The sequence below is a fragment of the Hyalella azteca genome, unplaced genomic scaffold, assembly GCF_000764305.2.
Source record: "Hyalella azteca isolate HAZT.00-mixed unplaced genomic scaffold, Hazt_2.0.2 contig11722, whole genome shotgun sequence".
In the NCBI taxonomy this organism is placed as follows: Eukaryota; Metazoa; Arthropoda; class Malacostraca; order Amphipoda; family Hyalellidae; genus Hyalella; species Hyalella azteca.
The window spans coordinates 41,448-68,777 of NW_025941708.1; the positions used below are offsets into that span (position 1 = coordinate 41,448).

The 27,330-nt window shown below is 37.1% G+C and overlaps 1 protein-coding gene across 1 annotated transcript; it reads right to left on the reverse strand.

Annotated features, from left to right (window-relative positions):
- Positions 1-96: 96 nt before the first annotated feature.
- LOC108672398 (ras-specific guanine nucleotide-releasing factor RalGPS1) lies at positions 97-26,899 on the reverse strand. Its single transcript, XM_018160043.2, has 16 exons — positions 26,784-26,899; positions 25,714-25,936; positions 25,039-25,182; positions 24,737-24,836; positions 24,351-24,514; positions 22,616-22,758; positions 21,464-21,689; positions 20,588-20,687; positions 19,610-19,764; positions 15,716-15,805; positions 10,451-10,750; positions 9,545-9,730; positions 8,446-8,745; positions 7,342-7,486; positions 6,831-7,010; positions 97-6,206 (listed from the first exon to the last, which is right to left on the reverse strand). The coding sequence occupies exons 2-16, from the start codon at positions 25,932-25,934 to the stop codon at positions 6,066-6,068; spliced, it is 2,595 nt and encodes an 864-aa protein (XP_018015532.1). The 5' UTR covers positions 25,935-25,936; positions 26,784-26,899; the 3' UTR covers positions 97-6,065.
- Between the last annotated feature and the right edge of the window lie 431 nt (positions 26,900-27,330).

Here is a 27,330-nt window from a genome sequence, read left to right on the forward strand (position 1 = left end):
TTCGTTAATTTGTTCATTAACGTGTCCAATTACTTGGGATAGGCATAATATCTAACTTCTTTTTTAACGACAAATTGTTTTCGGTAAGTAAAGAAAAAACCGGTACAGGAACGTCTTCTCAAACTAGTAGCTGCGGACGAAAACTCTGCCGCCTTCTTATTCATATGAATTCACAAGTGATTTCTCGGCACGTTTTGAATTTTGTGTGCTGCTTGAAGTTCCTTCCAAAAAACACTGAAGTATTCTCATTAATATGAATTCACAATAAATTTCTCATTCATATGAATTCACAATAAATTTCTTATTCATATGAATTCAGAAGAAATTTCTTATTCATATGAATTCACAATAAATCTCTCATTCATATGAATTCACAAGATGATGGAATTCTTATTCATATGAAGGAAGGAATTTCACAAGGAATTTCTTATTCATATGAAGTCAACAGAAATTCTTTATTCATATGAATTCACAAGAAATTTCTTATTCATATGAATTCACAAGAAATTTCTTATTCATACGAAGTCAAAAGAAATTCCTTATTCATATGATTTCACAAGGAATTTCTTATTCATATGAATTCAAAAGAAGTTTCTCATTCATATGAATTCACAAGAAATTTCTTTTTCATACGAATTCACAAGAAATCTCTCATTCAAATGAATTCACAAGAAATTTCTTATTCAGATGAATTCACAAGAAATTTCTCATTCATATGAATTCACAGGAAGTTTCTTATTCATATGAAGTCAAAATAAAATTCTTATTCACATGAATTTACATGAAATTTCTTATTCATATGACGAGGCCTATGTAGTAGCTGGATTAACTAATGTACTCCATCATTTACCTTAAAAGCTGCAAAGATGACGACGTCATACAGAATAATACAACGCAATATTTCATACAGAATAAAATAACGCTTGTCATACAGAAAAATACAACGCAATATGCCATGCAAAATAATATTCATGGAGTCATGGAAAGCAGCAGCGCTGTTAATGCAGCATTTCATTGCAATACGTCATATTTGGTGCGTCATTGAACATATGGAAGAATATACTACGTGCGTGTGAGGAAAAAATGAAATATATTATAGGAAGACATGCTAAGCAATGAGACACGTGCTGCCAGATCATACAAAACGCACAATAGAAACAATTCACTTATGTTTTTATGAGTATTGGATGATTTACCTTGCTGCAGCCATTTGTTTGCAATTAAATAGCCATTCTCCTGCGGGAGAACTTTTATTATTATTAAAATTTAAGATTTTAATAGAAAAATTTCGACCTCATCTTGATATGAAACTCAAGAGTATTTGATAAAATGCTCAACAACAGTTCAACAGTTTCATCGTTAAAATCGTAAAATGTTAATTGAAAGAAGCAAGTAACGGTTCAGCTGTATATTATTCCAAGAATGTTCTCTTTCCCCTCAAAATGTAACATATTTAGACAGAATCGCTCGAATGAAATCGCGCGTCAGTGATATTTTTCTTAAGTAGTTGCAAGTCTTATCCAACAAAAAGTTATAGTTTAAAGATGCACAAAGAGTGCGAGGTACAACTTCAAGCATATTCCGTCAACACAAAATAGAGCTGCTATCGTCCGTTACAGAACAACAAATAAAAAAACACGCTTTAAAAAATTTGAAGCCAAACTTGCCATTAAAAGATAGAAGCCTCTGCGAAGATAAGAAAACGTTGATAATAGCGCTACGCATCATTACGTTCTCATCTCATTCATACTTCTTGTCATTACCCTAAAACTTGGAAGTAACAGTATACAAAATACTACAAATAAATTACACAAAACACTACGTTAGCATTACTACGCTTAAACTTATATGATTTCGACTAGATCAACAGAGACGGCCGCCAAAAGCACGACTCACATGCATTAATGACCAGTAATGCTAGCAAACAATGTATCGTTATAAACTGGTCCTGTCAATAACTTCAATAACATATAACAGGATATCTTCCAATCAAACTGGGCACCTAATAAACATTTTTCAGAATGCCATAAATGAGAACCACAATTTTCGCACAGTATTTTCTTTTAAACGCTGAGCGCTTTTTCTTTAAACCGCCCTATTATGAGGAAGCTTTCTTATTGCTCGCATAGTGATTCCTTGCCAGGAGGTAGCAGTCTTTGCTCATAAGTTTTATTAATCACGTAATATTTAAGGCTGGTGTCTCCACAATATCGAAGTTCACGGAGAAGAGCAAGATCCTGGCCTCTGAACCTGCATCAAGACCGGACGACCTACCAAGTGACATCTCGCCCGTTCACAGTGCAACACAAAGAAGCAAAACCCGTCATCTTCAAATTATATGAATTAATAATTAGGTACCGTCGGCTCCTTAGACTCTTAAATGTATTGTATAACCTGCCATAATTTATAATATTTCAGAATCCCACAAAAGGATCGCAGCAGACATGGTGACAGTTGATGAGTCTAGAGTGTAGAATACGATGGATTGGAACGCGACTTCTCGAAGCACAATATTTCTTGGCAGTTCAGTAAAGCTCAGCGTTAAAGTCCTTATAATTAACCAGAAGGTTTCAGCGCCACGCACATAGTACGTTAGAAAAATTACTTAAGTCAAGCCTAATGAGACACAATATTTTACACTATTGTTCACAAATACTATAATAGTTGCGTTATTTATGCTCAAAGCGTGAAGGCGAGAATTCTAAGATCATGACTAAGTTGTCATTTAGAAGTAATCACCGACGCCCATGGCGTAATTCAATCATCATTCTTATTTAGTAACTTCAACTCATCAGATTGCTTTGAAGCATGAAAAGGCTTAACTCCAATCCCGCTGATCAAGTTGAATCTCATAAGTGGGCCGCTTCTGGTGTCTATGAACGGGAATATAAAAAAAATGGAGTGCAAGAAGATGTCGATCAGATGTGTCACACCGCTTCAATTGCCGTGCATTCCTCAGAAAGGGCATACAACATATATCCTCATATTCAACAAAACCTAGCAACGAAAAACATAATAAGCAAATGTCTTTGACTCCTGAAAATCTTATGCACGATACAAATAAATGAGAGCATGTAGTTTTCCCATACCTTCTTCACTTCAGTTGCTGCAAGTGGTCTTATGAACGAAGGAAAACAACGTTCAATCGACAGTTGAAGCGTTAGAATACGTTCATGAGGGATTAAAACTGTCGTCGCCTCATGCGTCACTAAATGACTTCAATGATGAGAGGAAAGATCAAGTGTCTGTCTCATCTAGAATCGTTGAAATTGGTTGAACATAGCCAAAACAATCGATAAATTACCATGAGATTAGTTAAAATTCAGATATCGTTTTCCTCGATTTGAAAAATGCAGCATAAAGAAATGGTTTTGCTTCAAGGTACGATAAGGCAGTTTGCACGGATTTAACATCGATATCTAGCGAAACAAACACAACTAAAACGGCACAAAATGCAAGGCAAATTTCACAGATTACAAGTAGCGATACACAATACAATAAAATTAGAAGCTGTGCAATAGTAACAAAGTTTGCTTAGGGATGAACAGCGTGTTCTCTTTGGTGTCAAAGGTAACCAAAAGTAGACGAAACGAGAAAACACTCGACGCATAAGTGGACACAAATATCTTAATTGAAAATATATGACTTTGGTAAAAATAATGACAAGAATAGCACATACTTTCATAGCTAACTGCTGGCCGGAAGAATGTTATTAAAACGCTGTTGAGTGAACGAAAGGCAAGATTGGCAACACTTTTCATCGCTATGAAGAAGTAAGGAAAGAGAATCTAAGAAATGTTCATTAGAACCATTACCGTAGGACATATTAACCTAAATAGAAATAATGCATCAGATATAAAAGTAGAGGTTCCAGCAACTGCAATTCGTGTAGCAAAGCTCCAAGAGGAATGTAGTGAATAAAAAATGTGACCGGAATGATAAGAGATGATGAAGTGAGGCGTGTACGAGAAAATAACTCAATGTAACAAGGAATATAAATCTAGAGGAAACGTAACTTTGGAAAGAAGAAAGGCATTCGTTTAAAGAAATTAATAATATTTTCTAATGAAGACTCAACGGCATCATTCATTACCTGCAAATAGAACGAAAAAACGAGAACGATGATCGTTTACAGTGAAACAGAAATATAACGCGCTTGAATCTTGATAAAAAATAATAATCACAAAACGAGTTTAAAAAATGTATAAAATTTAGAAGGGATCAACTTCTCAGCGTTAGGTGTAATAAAATCAATGATAGCAGAAACCATAAAATGTCATGACACTTTCTCCTGACAATGAAACAAAGAAAAATAAGCAAATTAAAACGACAAAGATTGCTATTCGTCATGTAAAAAAGTACAAAAATTTAGTCAACGTTTGCTATGTCGTAAGAAAAAACATCTAAAGACGGAATACGTTCAACGCATGATGACATCTCGTAGGCATTACACTAATAAAAATTTCCAAGCGGATTCCAAAAATAAGAAATAGACGAGAAAATTTCGGCAGAATTCCAGCCAGTAAGATAAAAAAATATGAGATTCAACATTAATAACAAAAAGGACGTGTCAAGTTCGACCAGATGTAAAACTAACAAAACTAACACTATCTTGTCAAGCGTCCATGCGACAGTCAGACTTACCAGGTCAATGCTAATCGAGTCGAGGCAATGGCCGTGTCCAACGCTACGAAAATGACCCTACAAAATATAAGATGATGTGTATACTCATACTCATTTTCACTGATACTCATTTTCATTAGAAATCAAGAAACATTTATTAAGAAATTTAAAGGCTTTGAACTGATAAACATAAAAATAAAGCAAAAAAGTGTAGCAACCGAAAGAGTTTTTCCATCAGGGTTTTTAATGGAAATGACAGGTGTAATGATAATTGTTCAAAGTTTAAGAAGATGAACTTGGTTACCTCTCAGTCGCGTGTTATAGACAAGAGTTGCAAAGCAAGCATGCAATACTTGTGAACTTCGTGTCACATGTTAGAATCTAATGCAGTATTTGACGAGTTGAACATTAACACGCAAGGCAAGCCGAAGGCGAATGTATCCATTTGGCGAAATAAATCGCACAGAATTCTTAGTAAATAATACAAATGATTTTCTTGACAAAAATATTGACGTGTCGAAATGTAAGACTATACTGGGCTACTTTGTCGACGATGGCACTGTTCAGCCAACGCGCACTTCTTTAATCAAAATTCGAGAAAATACTGAAGCGTTTAGATGAAGTAAACCAAAGCCATTTAATGTTTTATCAGTCAAACCGTGGAAATAATATAGATTAGTAATACGATGCTCAACACAGACTCAGTCCCAAACATGACCAGCCATCAAGCAAATGCCCGATATGACGCGAAGATGATATTCGACAACAGAATTCAGAATGAAGAAAATGGAATGATTCTTCTTTTAGAAAGTTTTCAAATGTTATTTATATCGACACAATTAAACAAATATAATTAACTGTTACTTTCGAAACACGGATTTGCAGCGTAGTAAAATCAACAAGCAAATGCTAACATGATGCTTATAGCTGGTAGATGCGAGAAAATATGATTAGTAACTTTAAAAGCACAAACTTCATTTGAAGAACAAAATTTCGCCCATTTAAACGAAAAAAAAATTATATGATTACCATAAGAGAGGATAGAGAAATTTTTAGTTCTTGGGTTTGGGACGATCATCTAGAGGCGACACTGCAGCAGCTATTTGCTGGTAGCTATCCAAAAAAAAGGAAATTATCTAGATAAAATGACGAAAAAAAAAATCACATCGAAGGTTTGAATTCTCCCGTAGCAAAACATGTAAAACTTCTCGGGGGCAAGTGTTAAAGGAATGAACATTTTCTCCATATGTGTTTCATTTTAATGGAATTCTCTGATGGTCCATTGAGAGAAGGAACGACGAAATTATCGCATTATGAAAATTTCCGCGTTAAGCAAGTTACTAGATCTTGCTTAAGTATAAAGACTCTTGGTACCCAGATATACAGTGTGTACCTACTCAGCCACACTGACTGGGCACTAAAATTATTGCTATTTTATTTGCTCATTCGAAGGAGATGAGATTCTCAGGGAGGGAAGATGTGGACTCGGTGAGGGCGTGAGAGATACGCGCGAGCCAACAGCGTGCCGCCGTCACGGAGGGCGCTCTGAACTTGTAGATTGTGTTGCTGGCTTGGTCGGACACCTGCAACATCAACACAATGAGTGCTGTTAGTAGTGTTGCTGGCTTGGTCAGATACCTGCAACATCAACACAATGAGTGATGTTAGTGGTGTTGCTTGCTTGGTCTGACACCTGCAACATCAACACAATGAGTGCTGTTAGTAGTGTTGCTGACTTGGTCAGACACCTGCAACATCAACACAATTTATGTCAAAGCACTATTAGCAACATCGTACTTTAACGTTTTGAAACACATATCGGTATAATTAAGCCGAATTTGTTAATTAACGTGACTTTTGGTAAAGAACAGTGAGTAATTCCCATAATAATTTTTTATAATTTAAATACAATTTTCTACTAAAAGTCTAATTCGCTAAACTGAAGAGAACAATGGGAATGAATTAAAAATAAATGACGATACAAGAGCAGTTAGGAAATAAACCATTCAGAAAAATAATAAACCTAAGGCTCAATGCTAGAGTTATTAAAAATTACATAAGTTTCGGTTTCCGCATAGAAGTCAAGGTTGCACGTACATGTACGTAGGGTCTAGCCTCGTCTGGACCACTGACGCAACACAATGGCCAACAACAACAAGAACTACAACCACAACAACAAAATATATAATAAAAACGTTATGGTTGACCTGGAACATGTCTAGCTGCGAGGTTCCGTCCTGATGAGGACCAAATAGCAGCACTTTGCTATCGGCGGTGACGAGAGGCTGGAGCTTGCAAGGCGAGTTCTTGAAGTCCGCGCGCTCGAGACCTCGCGACGCCAGTGACTTGGGGTGGTAGTAGACCAGCGCCCCGCCCCATAGCTGAACCTGAGCAATACTCGCGCGTTATGTGCCAATAATGCTATGGTTACAGCATGAATATGCATATTAGTGACACCACACACTTAAAATGTCGAGTTAAAAATAATTAAATACAGATGCCCTCTCCTTCTAGGACCGTGGCGGCAAGGACGGCCTGTCTAACAGGGGCGACGCTCTAGCGCGGCCTGCTACGACCGAAACGCGTAGGAAGTTTATATAATGAGCAAATAGTTATTGTATCTTAACAAGATACATAAATTCACTCGGAAAAAACTGAAAATCTTTCATTCCCTATAAACAGGCCTGAGGATTTGATATAAAGGGTAACCAGCATTACCCAGTATCTGTGCCAGGCACCGACGGGAGGCTTCCTGCCGTCCTTGAGGACAGTCTTGCGGCGCAGCGGCCCCTGCATGACGCAACTCTCACGGCCGCGCTGTACAGCGGCCACCGCCTCACACTCCTCCGTCGACACGCCCGACCTGAGTCAGCGTTACGAATAGAAACGGGCCTTAGAAACTTACAGTATACATTCTCTACATTATTTATAAGTCGCTTTATTGGCTTTATTTTATCTTAATTTTCTACACACTTGAGTATATTGATGTAGGCGTAGGTATTGAGGAACCCTACTTTAAAGAGAATCTTGTGAAGGGTAAATAAAAAAGTATTACGGTTGAATGATTAATATTTTGTCTAGCAACTTTTCTTTGACATGGAAGCCATTAATTATAATGACAGAGGAATTGAGAATTACACTTCATTGAATTTTGAAGAACATAAAAAATCATGAACTAATCATACTAATCAGGAGTGCAACGACCAAACGTCGTTGACGGACATCTTGAGGAGTAAATGATGTAAGTCAAATGGATTAAATGTTGTACACCTTCGTCAAACTCCTGTAATTTCTCTTACGAGCGTCGTAAAGCTAATGAAAGTTCGGCCTCAAAATCATCAGGCCTGGAGCTTCGATGATTTTTAAAAGGACGGAATTATGAAAGAAAAAGCTAAGTCATCGAACAGATCATTTACTAAAACGTTGCGTAATAAAGTACATTCATCATCAGAGAATTCCATTATATCTCCTGTATATACAAGCAGATACAGCAGAATAGTGAGAGTCTTTCGGGGTGTTTATATTGGCTATCATCAATCCCCCTTCAAAAACATGGACAGAACGGTTTGTCTGATTATTCATGGTATGCTGAGCAGTAATTTACCAGCACTGTAGAAGATAGAATTTAAGCAAAGATGTCCTCACCAGCTTCTAATGAGGAGCGTGCGGCTGGCTGGCTGTTGCCTGTCCACTGTATTGGCCATCAATAATCTCCCTTCAAAAACATGGACGGAATGGTCCATGGGTTATTCATGGTATACTGGACAGTAATTTACCAGCACTGTATAAGATAGAATTTAACTAAACTAAATATTTCCTCACCAGCTTCTAGTGAGGAGAGTGCGGCTGGCTGTGGCCTGTCCACCCCCGTTAAGAGTGACCGCGCTGTCGTCGGGCGCGCAGGCGCTGGTGCCGTTAGCGCAGCGCTGCATGAGGCTCGATGGAGGAGGTGGAGGTAGTAGATTTAAAGGTTCCAGCTCGGAGTCGTCGAGTAAATGTTTGGAGCCGTGGTGGCTCGGACAAGAAGGATCGTGGGCTATGGCGCCGCCAAGACTCGATAAGGAATCGCACCTCGAGCCTTCGGATGATGACGTCGTCGTGATCGAGCATCCGCGGAAAATGCTGCATTTTGTCAATGGATCAATGATAAAGAATTAGTAAGATCGTCAGTGGAAAAATATATATTTTAGTTTCACTGATATATGGTACAGTAATATTTCCATTTTCATTCGCATTTCACAAGACTTCAATATAAATTATACAGCACTGTGGCAGTTGATTAGGAAGTGTCTAGAGTAGCAACCCATGAGACCAAATAAGAAGGCTTCACAAGTGATTCAATTGATCCTCCAAATGAAGGCAATAAACCAACACCTTCAGTTATGAAATTTAAGGGCGGACTGGGGCAACACAACGCCTGACCAACCACATCCCAAAGCCGTTCACCACGAATATGCAACTATATAGTCTAAAAATAGCTTTGACAATTTTTACAGAATTCTATGAGAAAAATTTCACGGGGGCCAAAAAGTTATTAAAATGTTGTTTGGCCTGGATTTGCAACGTTTGTGTCGTCTTGATTCTGATGCTTCAAGTACTGAACGTGTTTTGTTACGAATTTAATGACGCCAATAACAAGACAGTCGTTTGGAGTGGATGTTTGATGATAATTAGAAATATTTTGAGGGCAAACTCAAATGCAATGCAGTGTTCATGTCATATAATGAATAACACAAACAAAGTAATTACTTAGGACGAACAAAAGGCATTCATACGCTAAAAAAAGCTTCGTTTCACGCAAAGTTAAAAAAACTGTTTCAAAACTTAAAGCTTTAAAATTTTATGGTGTCTAATACAATACGAAAATAAAAAAATAGCAGCACTCGTGAAAATTGTTCAAACAACAGAACTCGAAACTGACAGGTAAAATTCCANAGCTAATCCAGGAACAATCTGTCTCTTATACACATCTAGATGTGTATAAGAGACAGGCTTCCTGCCGTCCTTAAGGACAGTCTTGCGGCGCAGCGGCCCCTGCATGACGCAACTCTCACGGCCGCGTTGTACAGCGGCCACCGCCTCACACTCCTCCGTCGACACGCCCGACCTGAGTCAGCGTTACGAATAGAAACAAGCCTTAGAAACTTACAGTACCTATATACTACTCTATATTATTTATAAGTCGGTTTATTAGGGCTTTATTTTATATAAAGTCTTGCATGCATAATTTTATACAAACTTGAGTACATTGATGAAGGTGTAGGTATTGAGGAACTTAACTTGAAAGAAAATCTCGTGAAGGGTAAATAAAAAATAAAAGTATTACGGTATAATGATTAATATCTTTTCTGGCAACTTTTCTTTGACATGGAAGCCATTAATTATAATGATCGAAGTATTGAGAATCACACTATATTGAATTTAAAAATGATAAAAATCATGAACTTATCATAATGATCAGGAGTGCAACGACCAAGCGTAGCACTCCTGTATCTACATGCAGATATACGTAGCAGAATAGTGCGAGTCTTTTTGGGTGTTCTGTATTGACTATCATCAATCTCCCTTCAAAAACATGGACGGAATGGTTTATTCATGGTAAACTGGACAGTAATTTACATCCCTGTAAAGGATAGAATTAAACCAAATATTTCCTCACCAGCTTCTAGTGAGGAGCGTTTGGCTGGCTGTGGCCTGTCCACTGTATTGGCTATCATTAATCTCCCTTCAAAAACATGGATGGAATGGTCCATGGGTTATTCATGGTACACTGAACAGTAATTTACCAGCACTGTAGAAGATAGAATTTAAGTAAAGATGTCCTCACCAGCTTCTAGTGAGGAGCGTACGGCTGGCTGTGGCCTGTCCACCCCCGTTAAGAGTGACCGCGCTGTCGTCGGGCGCGCAGGCGCTGGTGCCGTTAGCGCAGCGCTGCATGAGGCTCGATGGAGGAGGTGGAGGTAGTAGATTTAAAGGTTCCATCTCGGAGTCGTCGAGTAAATGTTTGGAGCCGTGGTGGCTCGGACAAGAAGGATCGTGGGCTATGGCGCCGCCAAGACTTGATAAGGAATCGCACCTCGAGCCTTCGGACGATGACGTCGTCGTGATCGAGCATCCGCGGAAAATGCTGCATTTTGTCAATGGATCAATGATAAAGAATTAGTAAGATCGTCAGTGGAAAAATATATATTTTAGTTTCACTGATATATGGTACAGTAATATTTCCATTTTCATTCGCATTTCACAAGACTTCAATATAAATTATACAGCACTGTGGCAGTTGATTAGGAAGTGTCTAGAGTAGCAACCCATGAGACCAAATAAGAAGGCTTCACAAGTGATTCAATTGATCCTCCAAATGAAGGCAATAAACCAACACCTTCAGTTATGAAATTTAAGGGCGGACTGGGGCAACACAACGCCTGACCAACCACATCCCAACGCCGTTCACCACGAATAAACGAACTATATAGTCTAAAAATAGCTTTGACAATTTTTACAGAATTCTATGAGAAAAAATTCACGGGGGCCAAAAAATTATTAAAGTGTTGTTTGGCATGAATTTGAAACGTTTGTGTCGTTTTGATTCTGATGCTTCAAATACTGAACGTGCTTTGTTAAAAATTTCATGACGCCAATAACAAGACAGTCGTTTGGAGTGGGTGTTTGATGATAGTTAGAAATACAGTACTTTGAGGGCAAACTCAAAGGCAATGCAGTGTTCATGTCACATAATGAATAACAAACAAAGTAATTACTTATGATGAACAAAAGGAATTCATACGCTAAAAAAGCTTCGTTTCACACAAAGTTAAAAAAACTGTTTCAAAACTTAAAGCTTTAAAATTTTATGGTGTCTAATACAATACGAAAATAAAAAAATAGCAGCACTCGTGAAAATTGTTCAAACAACAGAACTCGAAACTCACAGGTGAAATTCCAGGTAATTTTAAATCAAAATAAATTATGCACACAAAAATTGCATTCAAAAAACGAAGCAAGCAATTATTAAAGAGCATGGGATGTAAAAGCATACAGATGAGCAACCCAGAAGCGTGCACTGTGGCTCATTTAAGGCGCCTCAACAATAAAAAATCAGCGGCTGTCCTGAGATTATTAAAATTTATCGTATCAAACTTCTCATTGCATCCAGCGTGTTTTATTTTCTTGAATTACCTTAATTCCACAACAATTTATAGGAATCATCTATCATAGGATCATCTTTTGAAGTTTTAGAGTGAATCTGCGAGCGAGCCATTCTAGCATTACAATTGTTATCGTACATTAAATTTTATGTCGACCGTCAAATCAGTCGAGAAGGTGGCACCATTTGTTTCAAGACGTGAAAAATAATTAAGATCCGAAACTTTCTCAGATATAAGCATATCAAAGCTAAGAAATTGGCTAAACGATGGTTCACCGACAATAATCGGAAGAAAAGTAAATTTATAGTCTGCATGATTAGAGTCACTTGGGTTTAGACTGAACCACAGATGAATCTTGACATGGAAGGCTGTACATAAATGATTACAGAGCATTGAAAAGTTTCACATCAGCTTCGCTTTAGCTAAAAAAAAATAAATCACAAAAAAATATAAATGAAACACATGTAAAGCAGAAGAGAGCCAGGATGCAGTGGTAAAGGGAACAGAGAGTGCGTGCGAAAACAAGCGAATACAACGTTGATATGATACAAAAAACGCAACATAAATTTAGCGATGCAAGTCACAAGCACACCAAATGAAAATACGGTGACTTCATCAAAATAACGCTTCTTTCATTACTGAACGGTAGAAAAATCATCACATACCAACGCGGAATAAGACCACGGATTATTATATGTCTGGGTACACCTTGCACACCTTAATTACTCGTGTAATTTTTCTTACGAGCGTCGTATAGCTAATGCAAGTTCAGCCCCGAAATCATCAGGACTGGAACTTCGATGATTTTGAAAAGGACGGAATTATAAAAGAAAGAGAAAGTCGTCGAACAGATCACTTACTAAACTCCAGTAGAGCAAGTTGAATGATGAATTCCAGATGAATTTAAGTATTTTTGCTTTTGATCAACAAGAAAGTATATTTGATGGGTAATAGTGCACGAAAGCTTATTTAATGCTGGTCTAACAGTGATAAACCTGAAGTGCAGGTCCAACAACACTATTCCGTGCAAATCAAGTAGTGCAAACGGTATTAGTGATGATTCAACGAAGCTAATCCAGGAACAATAGTCCAGTGGTGCTAGTGAATTAGTACTATTCCAATAGTGCTAACCCCATAGTCCAAATGAGTCCAAATAAGCTGGTCCAGTTGTGCCGTTCATTAAGTAACATAAAATACCGCAAGGCGCTAAAGAGTGCGGCAGCTCCTAAGTTCAATATGGTAGTGAGTATTGGACGGCCACGGAGTTCCCCCAAGTTCCCCAAGAGGTCTTCATGAAATCTGCTGGTGTCCGCACTACAAGCCGGATCCAACAACCAGAAAACCTATGCAATTAATACAGCGCCTTGAACTCAGCACCAGCTGCGTTAAGAACTTGCATTACAAATCATTGGAGCGCCTGGACTCGCTGCTCTCCTTCGCATCAAAAACGTAAAAAAATTTTCTCTCGAGTCGCCGGAAGAAAATGAATGACACGCGCCTCCATTCTGAAAATTCCGACAGCTGGAGTTCAAAATAATCGGAGCCTTCAAGCAAAGGAATTTGAAAAAAATTGTAAGGCATGTAAATAATGGGCATTAAAAAATATCGGAATCATTCAAGATGGGTATATTCTACGGGCTACTCACTGCTTCATAGAAATGAAACTGCAAACAAAATTATGAAAAACTCCATAAGCATTACATTATTTTAACATAAAACAAAAACCTACAACTCAGGTCGGTTACATGGGCATAGGATAATAAATCGAAACTCTCAGTAAAATAAACATAACAGGAATGGCACAGAACTGTAAACTGTTCCAAAATAGTCTGGTTACTGCGGTCAATTTCAATCCATACCCAGCTCGTCATATGAATTGCTTCACTGCACTTACCGTCAGTACCACTACAGTCAACCATCACCTATGTCACCGGCATTAACAGGTATTTTCCATGAACAAAACAGAACAACTTTCTAGCGAGATCAAGACAGTTTCGTACTTAAATTGAAGTAATCGAACCTTACAAATCGTAGTTCTGAACAATATTGTACGTTTTTTTCTTCTACGATTGGCAATTTAAGTGAAGTATCTGCTAAGTGCCGACTCGTGTGTCAGTGACGTTACAGCTGATGAGGTTCACTGCTTTGGAACAGTTTAGCAATTCTGTTTCGAGAAACACGCGTGCAGGTGCAGCAAACAATAATCATTCAATAAAATTTCCGCAATCAATGTGCAAACTAAAATTAGTTGAAAGACCACAGCACAGTCATTCAAAAACGGTTGTCAAGTTATCCGTTTAAAAAGACTTGCAAGCTTATAAGTTATTTTCAAGGGATAAATTCGAAGCACAAAATCAATGCAGTTCATTTGAGCGAACAGAAAAAACTAAAACTTAACCAAGGAAACAGAACTGTGTATTGTTGAATAAGCATTTAAATAATGTCAGATATTTCGAATCAGCGAAAACATACTTGAAAAAAATCTTTGTGTTGTTCATTACGAAGTCTGATATGTGAGAAAAAAAAATGGGGAATTAAGAAGGGTGAATGACACAAGTGAATCAATAATGAGTAGTAGCATCAATAAGCAATGATGTTTGTTCATTGAATATAATGATTAGGTGAGCTTGTCTCTCTTGCCGAAGAATAATGCGCTCTATCTCACTGTACAAACCAACTTGGCAGGCCCTCTCACATAAATGTGACTAGAATCATCAAGATTATAATTGTACTTCCAAGGACCCTAACGTAAAAGAGTACAATGATCTTTGCCGCACGTCATCAAAGTGAAAAAGTGAAGAAATAGAACTTTAATTGGCAAAGCTTAAGCTCGCTTCACGTGAAAAAAGAAAAAAATTGTAGTCAACTGTTTAGGCTTCAGAGGCAAAAATCTGAAATTTCTTCATGTATTTCTCGAGGGATCCGAAATTTGAGCATAACATCCATCGCAAGGTCAAGAATAGTGAAAATAACTGTCCATTTCCATCGGACTACAGCAAGTTCGGCATTCGTCGAAAACCTTCAAATGGAATATAGATCAACGTAAATTAATTGAGCCTTCCTACCACTATAATCTGGCTCATAATATTGGAAAATTGTTGAATATTTACCAGTGAATTAATTAACTCCATACCAAATACTATCTGTTTCCAACCAATTCGGCCTAGAGTCCCCATCCCACTAAATTCGGACGACTCACCCAAGTAATTACCTGTGTGTGCTCACTTGCACAAACCCCGCTCCCGAAACCCTATGGCCGAACTGTGGACAAATTTACCTACCGAATAAACACACAATTTCAACATTGTCACAACACGCCAATACTCGGGCATGAAAAGAAGCCTGTCACCAACAATCGACACGTCCCACAACTCAAAATTTAGATAAGCACAATATTTTAAGCGGGTTTTTAGCATCGTACGAAAGTTTTGTCACCCATACCCACGTCAGTAGGAGTCGAATATATATGTAGGTAATATAAGGAAATAACAATCCAAAGATTCGGAACTACAATGGTCAGCCATTGAAGAACCTTCCCATTTTTGTGAATACAAGAACCATAAATCTCCCCAACCTACCTTCAAGAAACTGACCCATGATCCAACACCAGGTGATGGAGCAAACCTTTCTTAAGACCTCAAGATACTCCCACGTAATAAGTACCGCGAGTTTGTTTAGGGAAACCAACCCATGGCCATGCTGAAAGAACCACCCATTCACGGCTACCAAGCGCCGCCTACCAAAGATACCGATAAATAAGCTTCCTACGCCTTGAACCCTCGGCATGCTCCTCTCATCTCAGTGCCACCATCATTGCGTATACAGTGATCCTAATCATTACGCTACAGTGACAATCAGCCTCCGAGCATAAAGCCAACCAAGATAGTGAGAAGCACAGTGTTCCAGGGCGCACTTAGTCACCAGAGTTACGGGTAGGTTACACTCACCCTAATCTGTCTACAAGGCTGGCAGCTTGGGGCTGTTGGTTGCTTCCTTCGGACCGGTGCAGGTTTCGAGGCAGGCTCATACTGCGAAACCTTCGATTACAAACACCACGATTATGCGAGCTTTCAGAACCATAGGAGCTTTTAGGTTATCCGTCGGAACAGTAAACATAGGTGCAGCTCACATTCAAGTTCCACAGTTGAATTAATTATTGATCAATATCTTCCTCAATTCATGACTTCCATTAATCGAAAATATCTAGAACTTTACACTTTTTCTAGAGATAAAAATATATCCCTCACATTGAATAATATAGACGACGTTGAAAAGTTCACCAAAAATATGATTCGTTGTCTCAAGTAACGATTTCTGGGACTTTAACCCGAACATTTAAAATAAAATTGAAATTATAAGTAATACCAATAATAACAATCGCTCGTGGGAATTAAAGAGTTAAAAAACTCATAATTAATCAAGTAGAAAATTATGAAAGAGAAACGCTCGGCCAAAACATAGATTAGTAAAGTATACAAAACAATTTTACTGGTCATGACAAAAAAAAATAAAAAAAAATTTCAGGACAAATGATCATGATTTGTTTCGATTGAGGCGATAAACAATGGCCTTTATTGAACACTATTTTTACAATTTAGGTATCAAATGCTGCTTAAACTAACGCAAATGATCTCTCGCTACTTAGCACAGCATTAATCTCGAATTATTGGAAAATATTCATCAAAAACAGAACATTTTTTGAATTGCGGAACGAGAGCTGCCCACACGCCTGTTGAAGGCAAGGGAATGCCCACACCATTCGGAACTCGCGGCAATAATAAGCTAATGAACATGGAAAATCACGATATTGACCGCATATGAAAATTGAATGAATTGACGATTTAAATATTTAAAAGGAACTAAGTTAGTATCCACGCACGCAACAGCCTTCATTGGACAGAAAGTGAGTTTTGAGTTCTAATTCGCGAACTGTGATAAGAGAATGCAATATCTGAGTGGTTATTCGTTACTGGTAATAAATTTTTATGCATTCTAATGATAACAAATGTACTGACATGAATTCATTTACTATGACTGACATGCTTATCCCCGTAAAAATCAAATTGCAAGTGCGACACTACGCAGCGATTTCCACTTACGGGGTAGGTTTGGGGGGGGGGGAAATTATCCTTTGTTTTATTTAATTTTGTGGAATAAAATTACAGCAATGCTTCCTTGAGAACCAGTAGCGCAGCGAACAAAGGCCCATATTTACAAGCGCTTAATATGTGCGCAGCAACACAAGTGTTAAATATTTGATCACAGCAACACAAGTGTTAAATATTTGATCACACGAGAAGACTATCACCAGCTATAGCCCAGGTCAGGAGTGCACAATACAGAGGTTGTAATTACCTCACAAAATAGCGCACATAACCCGGCACTTTCAAACGCGACCTGCAAATAAACATGTCTTCAATGTTCTCGTACGCGGGCCTGAGGACGCTCGTGTGATGTCGTTCATTTTTATAGGTATTTGAAATGCAGGCGGCTATAGACATGATAGAGTAAAATAAAAGGATGTCCAATTAGAACATATTACTTATAAATACACATAATGATAAAAATCACAAATAAGGAAAGAAATCCAGTTAATATCAAGATGATGAACAGAGTATTTTTAATAAAAGAATATATTTAATTATGCATAAGTCATAAACTTGCATATAAGGAGGAAGGAAACAATTGAAAAAGATCTTGAAATGATGGATGCAATTTGAAGAAACAGGATAATAAATGAGGTTAGGGGGCAGTTATAAATCAGTGTGCGCTGATAGTAAAGTCCACAGCGTAGAGCAAGCAGGACTGCACTAGGCAAGACAGGTGTAGGTAGAATCACAGCAGAATCAGTAAAAAAGTTTATATTCTGACGCAGGAGATTCTTGTGGGGATGGAACACAAGTGATGAGTGCGTTGTATGGGCACTTTGCGTTCACTGCCATTTGGTGTTGGCGCGCTATATAGTTCGTTTATTAACTTAGGTTTAAAGAAAATTTATTGGCATTTGACATTCTATTCATACAAAACGATCAACTTCAATGATACAGAATATACACAAGATGCTCCATTTTCTAATTACAACTGTTCTTTCATTTGAACTGGCAGAATTTGGTAACAGAAGGTCTAACAGACCAAGCAAACACGCCTGATTATTTTCTTAAGCAGGAACGCAAAGTGCCAATACTTTACAGGGAAGATCTGTACAGGAAACTCAATACCTGGTACACGTACATTTAGTACAGATACACTCATGAAACAGAATGACTTAGTCCAAAGAGCGATGCACTTTTACTCGTATGTGGGTCATACTGAACCAGTTTTGCTTAACTAACGCGTGTATGAGTGCTACGTGTAGAAAATGCGTCACAATCAGGACAACTAGACCCATTAATGTCACTGAGTGCAGACCAGAGGTTCCAGACAAAAGTTCTTATCAGACTGACATGTTTGATGTGAGACTTGTAACAAGTCCCTAACATTCGGGCAGACGGGAAACACGTCAAAACACAGAAATAATCCGTTAAACTAATTCATAGAACAAATAGGACTTGTAGTGGTCCTTTGAATAAATAAAATAAGTAGGTAGCAGGAGGTAATAAATAAAAAAAGTACGGTAGAATAGGTAGCGTCATGCAACGAAGAATATTCAGTCTACGTTGCCTCCACTATATAGATGTCATTATTCTTGAGTCTTTATCGTCACTTGAACAAGATGATACCATGTGATATTATGTACATATAATATATGTGAAAAACACAATACTAGTGATATTTACTTTTGAGTTACACTGAAGCGATACTACTACATTTGATGATACTCAACTTATTTTAATAACCGAAATATTTTATAATTTCTTCAAAATTTTCTAAAAACTTGGAAATCGGAAAGTGACTATAGCAATGAACTCTCGATGCGAGGAAAGCGTTAGGACTGCTGGTCGCATTGAAACAAGCATAAATAATGTGGGAGTATTCAGTAAGGTGAGTAATAAGCAACAAAGAATGATAAGAGAAGAAGAAAATAGATTTAGGTAGTAGACAGAGAAATGAAACGTAACATTTTTAATCAGAAGATTGGGCGGCTGAAAAATCAAGTGATTAAATTAGAAGAACCTTGAACGAAATAAAAAAAGAATAGGTAAGTAATTATTTAACGACTTACAAAAATAAAGAGAATCGACAAGAAGGTAAAAGTATGGATAAGAGTGATGCCTGACCATAAATTGTTCATAGAAGTAACAGAATTACGCTATATTTAATCCCCCCGGCCATCTTTCGCAACTTCATTGTCTGGTAACGAGACGGAAATTAGCGCAATATAATTTTTTTTCAAACAATTCCCAGACACCTACTAATAAAGAAAGCAAGTACCTACATAAAAAACTTGAGTAGAAATTTTGTTGCTTTATAGCATCGGCTTTCATGTATTTTCTGGCAAAACTGTTAAATTTCTTAAAAAGACGAGTGCAAAAACTGTGGCTTTACTGATAGCCATGAAAGGATAACGTTCTTCTTCCGCCACTAGTTGTCTTTTAGAAAGCTCTGTTCATAACAGAGCTTCTCGAGCAGAGTTTTTACACCATTCTTGCATGGTGCTATTTTTAGCAAATCTTCTTAGTAAAATTTCTCATCAGACATTTGTCAGAGTCATGCGCCTAAAAACAAACGTCAAAAAGACAGGAGACCAGACACCGAGGTGTTAACAGAGGAAATGCAATGAACATGAGTGACATAGAAAACTCTGCAAGTTTCTATTGAATCACATTAAACCTAATGCTATAATAACCCAATATAAAGTAATGAGTGTGTAATGATGTTAGCAGTTCATGGCGTGAACTCACTTGGTGCCGAGGCTGCGCGCTTTACGGTGGCCGGGAACAAACTTGCAGTGCGACTGCGTGGCGGCACACGACGACTGCGACGCGCCTGACGCCGGCGGTCTGGCGTGGCCCAGCGTCTGGCTGTGTACGGGACTGCTCACGCCACCGCATCCGCTCTGTTATGTAGCAAATGCTCAACATACGAGTGATTAATACGCATCACACATACAGTTAAACGCAATACACATATATTTAAACGCTATACACATGTATTTAAAACGAAATACAGGAGTATTTAGAACGTAAGTATTCAACAAACAAACAGTCAGAACGCAAGTATTTGAAAGGCATCACACAGGAATTTAAAACGCAACACACTTTAAAACAACGAAAGCAGTCAACACACAAGTATTCAACACACAAGCAATCAACACACAAGCAATCAACACACAAGCAATCAACACACAAGCAATCAACACACAGGTATTCAATACGCAAGCATCAACACACAACTACGTATGCTTCGAAATTACAGATAACTAGTTACTCACTAGTAAACCAGATACCGTACTAACTAGTTACTCACTAGTAAACCAGATACTAACTAGTTACTCACTAGTAAACCAGATACTGACTAGTTACTCACTAGTAAACCAGATACTAACTAGTTACTCACTAGTAAACCAGACACTAACTAGTCACTCATTAGTAAACCAGATACTAACTAGTTACTCACTACTAAACCAGATACTGACTAGTTACTCACTAGTAAACCAGATACTAACTAGTCACTCACTAGTAAACCAGATACTAACTAGTTACTCACTACCTAGTAAACCAGATACTAACTAGTTACTCACTAGTAAACCAGATACTAACTAGTTACTCACTACTAAACCAGATACTAACTAGTTACTCACTATTAAACCAGATACTGACTAGTTACTCACTAGTAAACCAGATACTAACTAGTTACTCACTAGTTAACCAGATACTGACTGTATTACTGGTAGACGAAGCAGCGCACTCGGCAGCGAGGCTGTCCTTGCTGGTGCTGTGGCTCCCCAGCGGCGTGTTGGGCTCCAGGCACACCGACAACCTGACGATGGTTCAGGCATCAAATTGTGCGCACAGAATTTGATTGATGAGGACGAGAATTTGATTCATTCGATGAATCTGGTAACTTGAGAGAATATTCGACTCACTCAATGAATTCGGATATTATGAAGCACAAAGATACTAGGGTCGGGGAGCAATGATGACAAGTTAAGTAGACTTGAATGCTTAATGCTTTTGTATATAAGCACAAGGATTGATTTGAAGTAAAATAAATTACCTGTACCGTATCGATAACTATAAAAAACTTCAATAATATGTGTTTAAAAATTACTTTTTAAAGACAACACGTCTAAAGAGGCCAGTGTCTCCGATTTTACGCATGTTTAATGAATTTCTTATTTTATTTTTATGTATATAAGTTTATAAAAAAATTATTATTTAATATAATATGCAAATTTGAAAAATTATTTATTCTGTCAAATGATTCATGCATTGTCTCCGACTTTATGCAAGTGTGCAAAATTTCAGATCGATTGGAGTGGTAGAAATGCGTTAAATATCGAATATAAGATTTGTAGCAGACAGACAGACAAGAAGAAGTGAAGTTACAGAGAAGTGTTGTAAAAATTTAATATTTTGTGCTAGCAGGCCTACCTAGCATTTATCAAAAACCACGATACATTAGAAAATCTAGATCATGATCACTTATTATGATCAAACACATGAGAAATTTCCCTTTCGATGGAGAATTTTCCAACAAAATTATATGAGGTGATAAATAAACTCTTCGTTGCGAAAATGTTCTTGCGATCTTACTTGTAGTGGTCATCCTCAACAAACTTCTGCAGCTCTTCGATGTATTTAATAGAAGAAAGATATTGCTGGACTCGTGGCAGCCGAGGCAGTCTGGAGTAATCAGACTGCTGGTAGTCTGCCAGCACTCGCAGCAAGTTGTTCATCTTGAGCTGCCGTTGTTCTGACTCCAGCCCTCCGTAGTGGGGGTGTGCCATGTCAATGTACACGATGTCCGTTAAAAATAAACCTGGGAAGACAAAAAAATCAATTTCAGGCACGTAACAAGATTACCGGTATTGGTCGTCATATAGTCAGATCAAACGTCCATGTCAATGTACACGATGTCCGTTAAAAATAAACCTGTGAAGACAAATATAATCAAGTTCATGCACGTAACAATATTATTATTGGTCGTCGTATAGTCAGATCAAATGTCCATGTCAATGTTAAAAATAAACCTGAAACAGTAAATCCAGTCAAGTTTAAGCACGTAACACTCAAATAACAGGATTATTGGTTGGGTAAAGGCTGATAAAGTGCATTTCATGGATAAATGATAGTTAGAAAATCTTCTAAGATTGCACTATTATCTGAAAATTTTCAAGCTACAAAATAAGAGAAAATAAGGATGGGAATAGAGATTCAACCATAAGGTTAATGAGCCTTTAGTAATTGCATGATAAATTATTACCATTTAATTATGTGCTTTTCCATCAAAATGAAATTACAGCAGAAACATTGTTAAAGAAATGAATGCTGGCCTAAACAAATTTTAGTTACGATCTTCCAATAAATTTATTAATTATTATTGAAGTTAGCTACAGGATAACCAAAACTGAAGTTTGCGTCTTAGCTTAAGATTTATTATCTGTTTAGTAAACGATAAACAAATGCAGTAAGACTTGCTCTCCAACTTTACAATAACAGTGTCGATTCTCAGAAACTAATTAAAAATCTGATCAATTATACTAAAACTAAACACAATAACCTGACCAATTTTAAAGAATTATAAAGTGCTACAGACCAGTTATCCATAGACAAACAGTGATAGACGGCGAAAACACTGGAACGTGTGAAAATATTCTTGTGAAAAGTTCTGAGCATGACCGTTTCTTGAGCAAGTGATATAATTGCAAGGCACGAGAATCAAGAGTAGGCCATTGAGATCTTTACCCAGGTAAGGAATCATGGGAAGCTTCAGCGTGTTGACGTGAGCTCTCAACTTCTCCCAGTTGTTCTTCTCACTGAAGAGCTCAGCCATGCGGTCGAAGTGGTTGCGGTCTTTGCGAGAGAGAGCAGCCCATGTTTTGCGTAACCTGAATGTAAAATAGCGAATCTAGAAACAACAACGCAAGCATCAATAAAATAACTAAAATCCCCGATAACTCAGAGATAAATTTAGTTCAAAATTCAACCATAACAGGATATTTAACAGCAGCAGCTTAACACGGCGTAGTCGACGACAGGTAATCCTTGCTATTTGAGAACCATATTATTCCCAACACCTTATCCCCAAAACCAGTAATCTCGAATACAGTTGATGATTTCATAACTAGAATTCCGTACTTGAAGAAAGGAGCGTTCATTCGCATTTAGCAAAGAAGCAACATGCAAATCCGCTTCTATATTAAATTAAACTATCAATTCTTTAATAAAAGTTACACTTACATAAGTAAATATGACATTAAAATTTTAAATCTATTGCTCTCCTCCATTACTCACTGTTGCAGAATTCCAACATTAATTAAAGATGAATACCGCTAACATTCCGACATGAAAGGCATCATGGATACTCGCCCAATAAGCCCCAATGTATTTTTTGATGTCGTCAATCACGCAAACTAATATATGCGACATTCGTCTTGACTTTGTCACCAGACGTAACTCGTAACTCAACTCTTCAATGTTGGGAGGCGTCCACGAGCTATACGGCTTATAATTATCTTAACTATCTATCTATCGCCGGTAACTATCTTATTAAAAGACCAATCTCATTAGAGTTTCAATCGCTGGTATTTCATAGCCCATGGTATCAGTTAATTGAAGCTTCAGATAACAGGAATAAAACGTAATTTTATTTCAGCAAGGGAGAGTTTAAAAAGAGGCATGTTTAAAATATCAGAAACAAGCGTAACAACAAAATCACGGTGAATGAACAGTTCGCTAAATCTTTCACGGCACAGCCACCAGATCTGGAAATTACAAGACCTCTCTTGAGTCGGCGAAGCCGAGCGAGTACTACCTCCCTGTAGGACTGGCAGGACACGAATTCCCAACCAACTCACAGCCGCTCAGACCTGACCTCTTACTACGTCGCTACCGCTCAAGTAAGTTCGGAGATCAATGTTACTCGGGCGACTATGCCAGACATGGCCGTACATTGTACATATATATACGCTCGGTACATGGTAACACTAAAAAGATGCACATGAGATGAATAAACAAATGCTGATTATAATGAACGATCACCATCGTTCAGAACTTCATTATAACCACGCAAAAAATATCGCAACAAGCACACCTCAGACACCACACACCAGAATAATAGATTATTAGAAATACAACAAATATGATCCCTAAAGAAAATGCAAGCAAAAATCAAACTAAAATATTCAATTAAATGGAGTAAAAATAATTCAACTCAAATCTGAAGCATAACAGGCATTAGAAATAAATCAGCTTGCTGAGAAAAAGAAGCATTTTTGACATAAGATAATAAATTCTGAATGTGTGTTAACAGTACATGATAAATTAAGAAAAAGGAACAGGTAACATCATGCAGAATTATCCATGTTCGTTATATATATATATATATACTGTAAGATATTGTGCTATCATACCACCACATTTTCACAATATGAGATTTACTTGCAGGGAAAATCTGTTTTTCCCAGCATGATGTACTGACCTGTAAATGGGAGCAGATAGTAGGGAGCTGATGACAGCAAACTGGGAGTGGTAGTTATGAAGGTAGCCAAGCCTCCGTGCCACTTTAATGAAGTGAGCCATGACTTCAGCGCGTGATTTTACTCCTCCAGCATTCAGGGTCTCATGTACAACCCAAAAACTCAACTGGAAAATTCAAATCAGAAAATAAATTCATAACAATCAGGTAATTTTAAATATTTCACATCACCTATCACACAAATGATCTCAAAACTTATTTATGTATTTCTTCTCAATTTACTAGAGCTCAGGGCAACCATCAGTAATAATCAACTTCCAGCCTCTAACACCAATCATCAACTTAAATATAGAAAAATATGTTAAAATGGAGCAAAATGAGGTACCCACATGATTAAAACGTTTAGTAAGTAGAACAACATTGGGGGCCAGTTTATGCTTATCCTTCTTTGTCCAACCACAGGTTGTTAGTTCCTCGGGGCTAATAGATCTGTAAAATAAAAACAAAATTAGTTGATTGTCACATTGAGGGATGAATTGTCAAGTTTTCAGTTAAAGTATTATAAAACTTTATAAAATTGCAAGTGGTTATCTTTAAGAGTACAGCATATATTATAGGTAATATCACTATTAAAGACCAATAAATTTGTGAAACTGTAAACTTGAACTAAATAAAAGCTGAAAATACTTACTTGAACACAGGAAAATCTCCAAGGGTGATTTGAGTGGCTATCTGATCTGGTGAGAGGCGCAGCAATTTGTTAGTGAGGTCAGTAGAGGCAGCAGCAGACGTTCCATTGGAGCTACTCTGGCAGCCTTGAATACGAGGCATAGTTCTGCAGAGATAAATTGCTTGAGGATTTTATTCAAGTAAAGAGTGAAAAAAATGACCAAATGGCATCTATGAAAACCTGGGAAATACCGGTAATGCAAGATTGATGACTAAAATTCCTAAGATAAAATTTTACATATTGTTTAACTGACATTGTTCAAAGTAAAATAATGGATCAATGACTTAGTGATGTGCTAATTGAATAATCAATTTGAGTGTACGTATAAGGAATACACTAACAATAAGTTTATTATACCTACACAGAGTGAAAATAACAATAAGTTTACCTACTTTATTATACACAGAGTGAAAATTTTAGATTTCTTATGGCAAAGCACCACTATGCAGCAGTAAATCTTGTGCATAACAATAGTTTTAGGTGAGTAAGCAATATTTTCTCAGAAATACTATTTGATGGTACATGTACATTCAAAATCAAATGGTGCACAAGATTTTTAATCCCTTAACTTTTTCACATAAGTGAGGGATTAGCCATGCATGTGATTAACTAATCAGAAACAAACCCATTATTTACCCATAGCTATGAGCCGACTTGGTGAGGTCACGACAAAGTCCTTCAGAAATGTCAGTGAGTGTTTTTTTGTATGATGATGGAGGAGTGTCAGCAATGGCAGTGCTGATAATATTGCCACCACTGTTGCCACCAACAAGGCACTTATTTCTGATGCCACCAGCATTGTGAAGACGCAAGTAGCCACTGTCTTCTGCCTCATCATCATCACTGTAGCACCACATGGCTGTAAGATAATTAGTGTCAAATTTGTAATATATTAAAAAATTCAAAACTAAGACAAACTCAATACGATACCATGCATGTTTCATATTGCGACCCAGGTCTGCATTTTTATCAACAACACATATTATCAATATTGATACTCCATAAAAATAAATAATACTTTTTCGTTTCATGATCTTTAAGTAATGACAACTGAGCATGGGATGAGTAGAGCAGAGGCAAGATTAAAGGGTAAAAAAAATTGTTAATGTTTTATCTGAACTACCTACAAGGATAAGCTGCATTCTAACCTCAAGAGAATGAAAAGCAAAGTGAGGATTTGTAAACATCAACATGAATTCACTAAAGGAACAGATTTTGGTATCCAAAAGCAAAATCCATTATAGATGAGTTTGAATAGGAAACTGCACAGTGGAATGAGAAAAAATGTACTGATACTGGATATCTTTTTCAATTTTTTAAACACAAAAAATCCAATGATGGATCATGGGGAGTTTATTATAAATACTATTTAAGATTTGATAAGAAACAGGAAATTTAATAAAATATAGCATTGTAATTGTGGTGTAATAGAAGGTACACACTTTATGCAATAGTATCTTAATAACTAATTTCACTGGAGGTCACCAGGAATCCGCTAAATCAATAATTTCTCATTGTATATTTAACTAACAATAATATGAAGCTGATGGTTTAAATTGATAATTAAAGTTAGTAAATGAATACCATAGAATAGCAGCCCAATAATAGGTAATCAAATTTAAGGTGCAAGCAAAGTATAGAAAACATGATATGAAATTAATAATATGCAATTATAACACCTTCAATATAATTTGAGCATGACTTACCAAATAAATTGAGCCTTGCCTAACTTAACTTCATCAAGACATTTGGCTTCTCTTAACATTCCTTCAATTACCGTCATTCATTGTTATTCAATTAGCTATGATACTGCCAAATAATAGAAAAGAAAAATACATATTATTGAAAGAAAAAAAAATAATGATTTATCAGTTTTCTCTCATGAGATTAAAAAAAAAAAGTTATGGATCATGACTGCAGGAATGTAATGCTGTAATAATTGGTGCACACTAAATCAAATTTTAAGCATACTAATATTGTAATAAAAAAACACCATTGTAGCTCTTAGAAGCAATACCACTCTCAAACGGGGTAAGGGATTGGAGGGGTGAACTTGGGACAGCCTCCATCATGGCATAAAATGATAAAAATGTTACAGCAGCAAAACTAATTGAAACATTGCAAAACTAAAATTAGTGGCATAAACTTAAGTTAAAAAATCATACATTTACTAGCTCTAAAAATCCCCGAAAAATTTTGCTAAAAATTATATTTTGGAAAAAGCAGGTACGGTACTTCTGCTAAGGTTTGAAC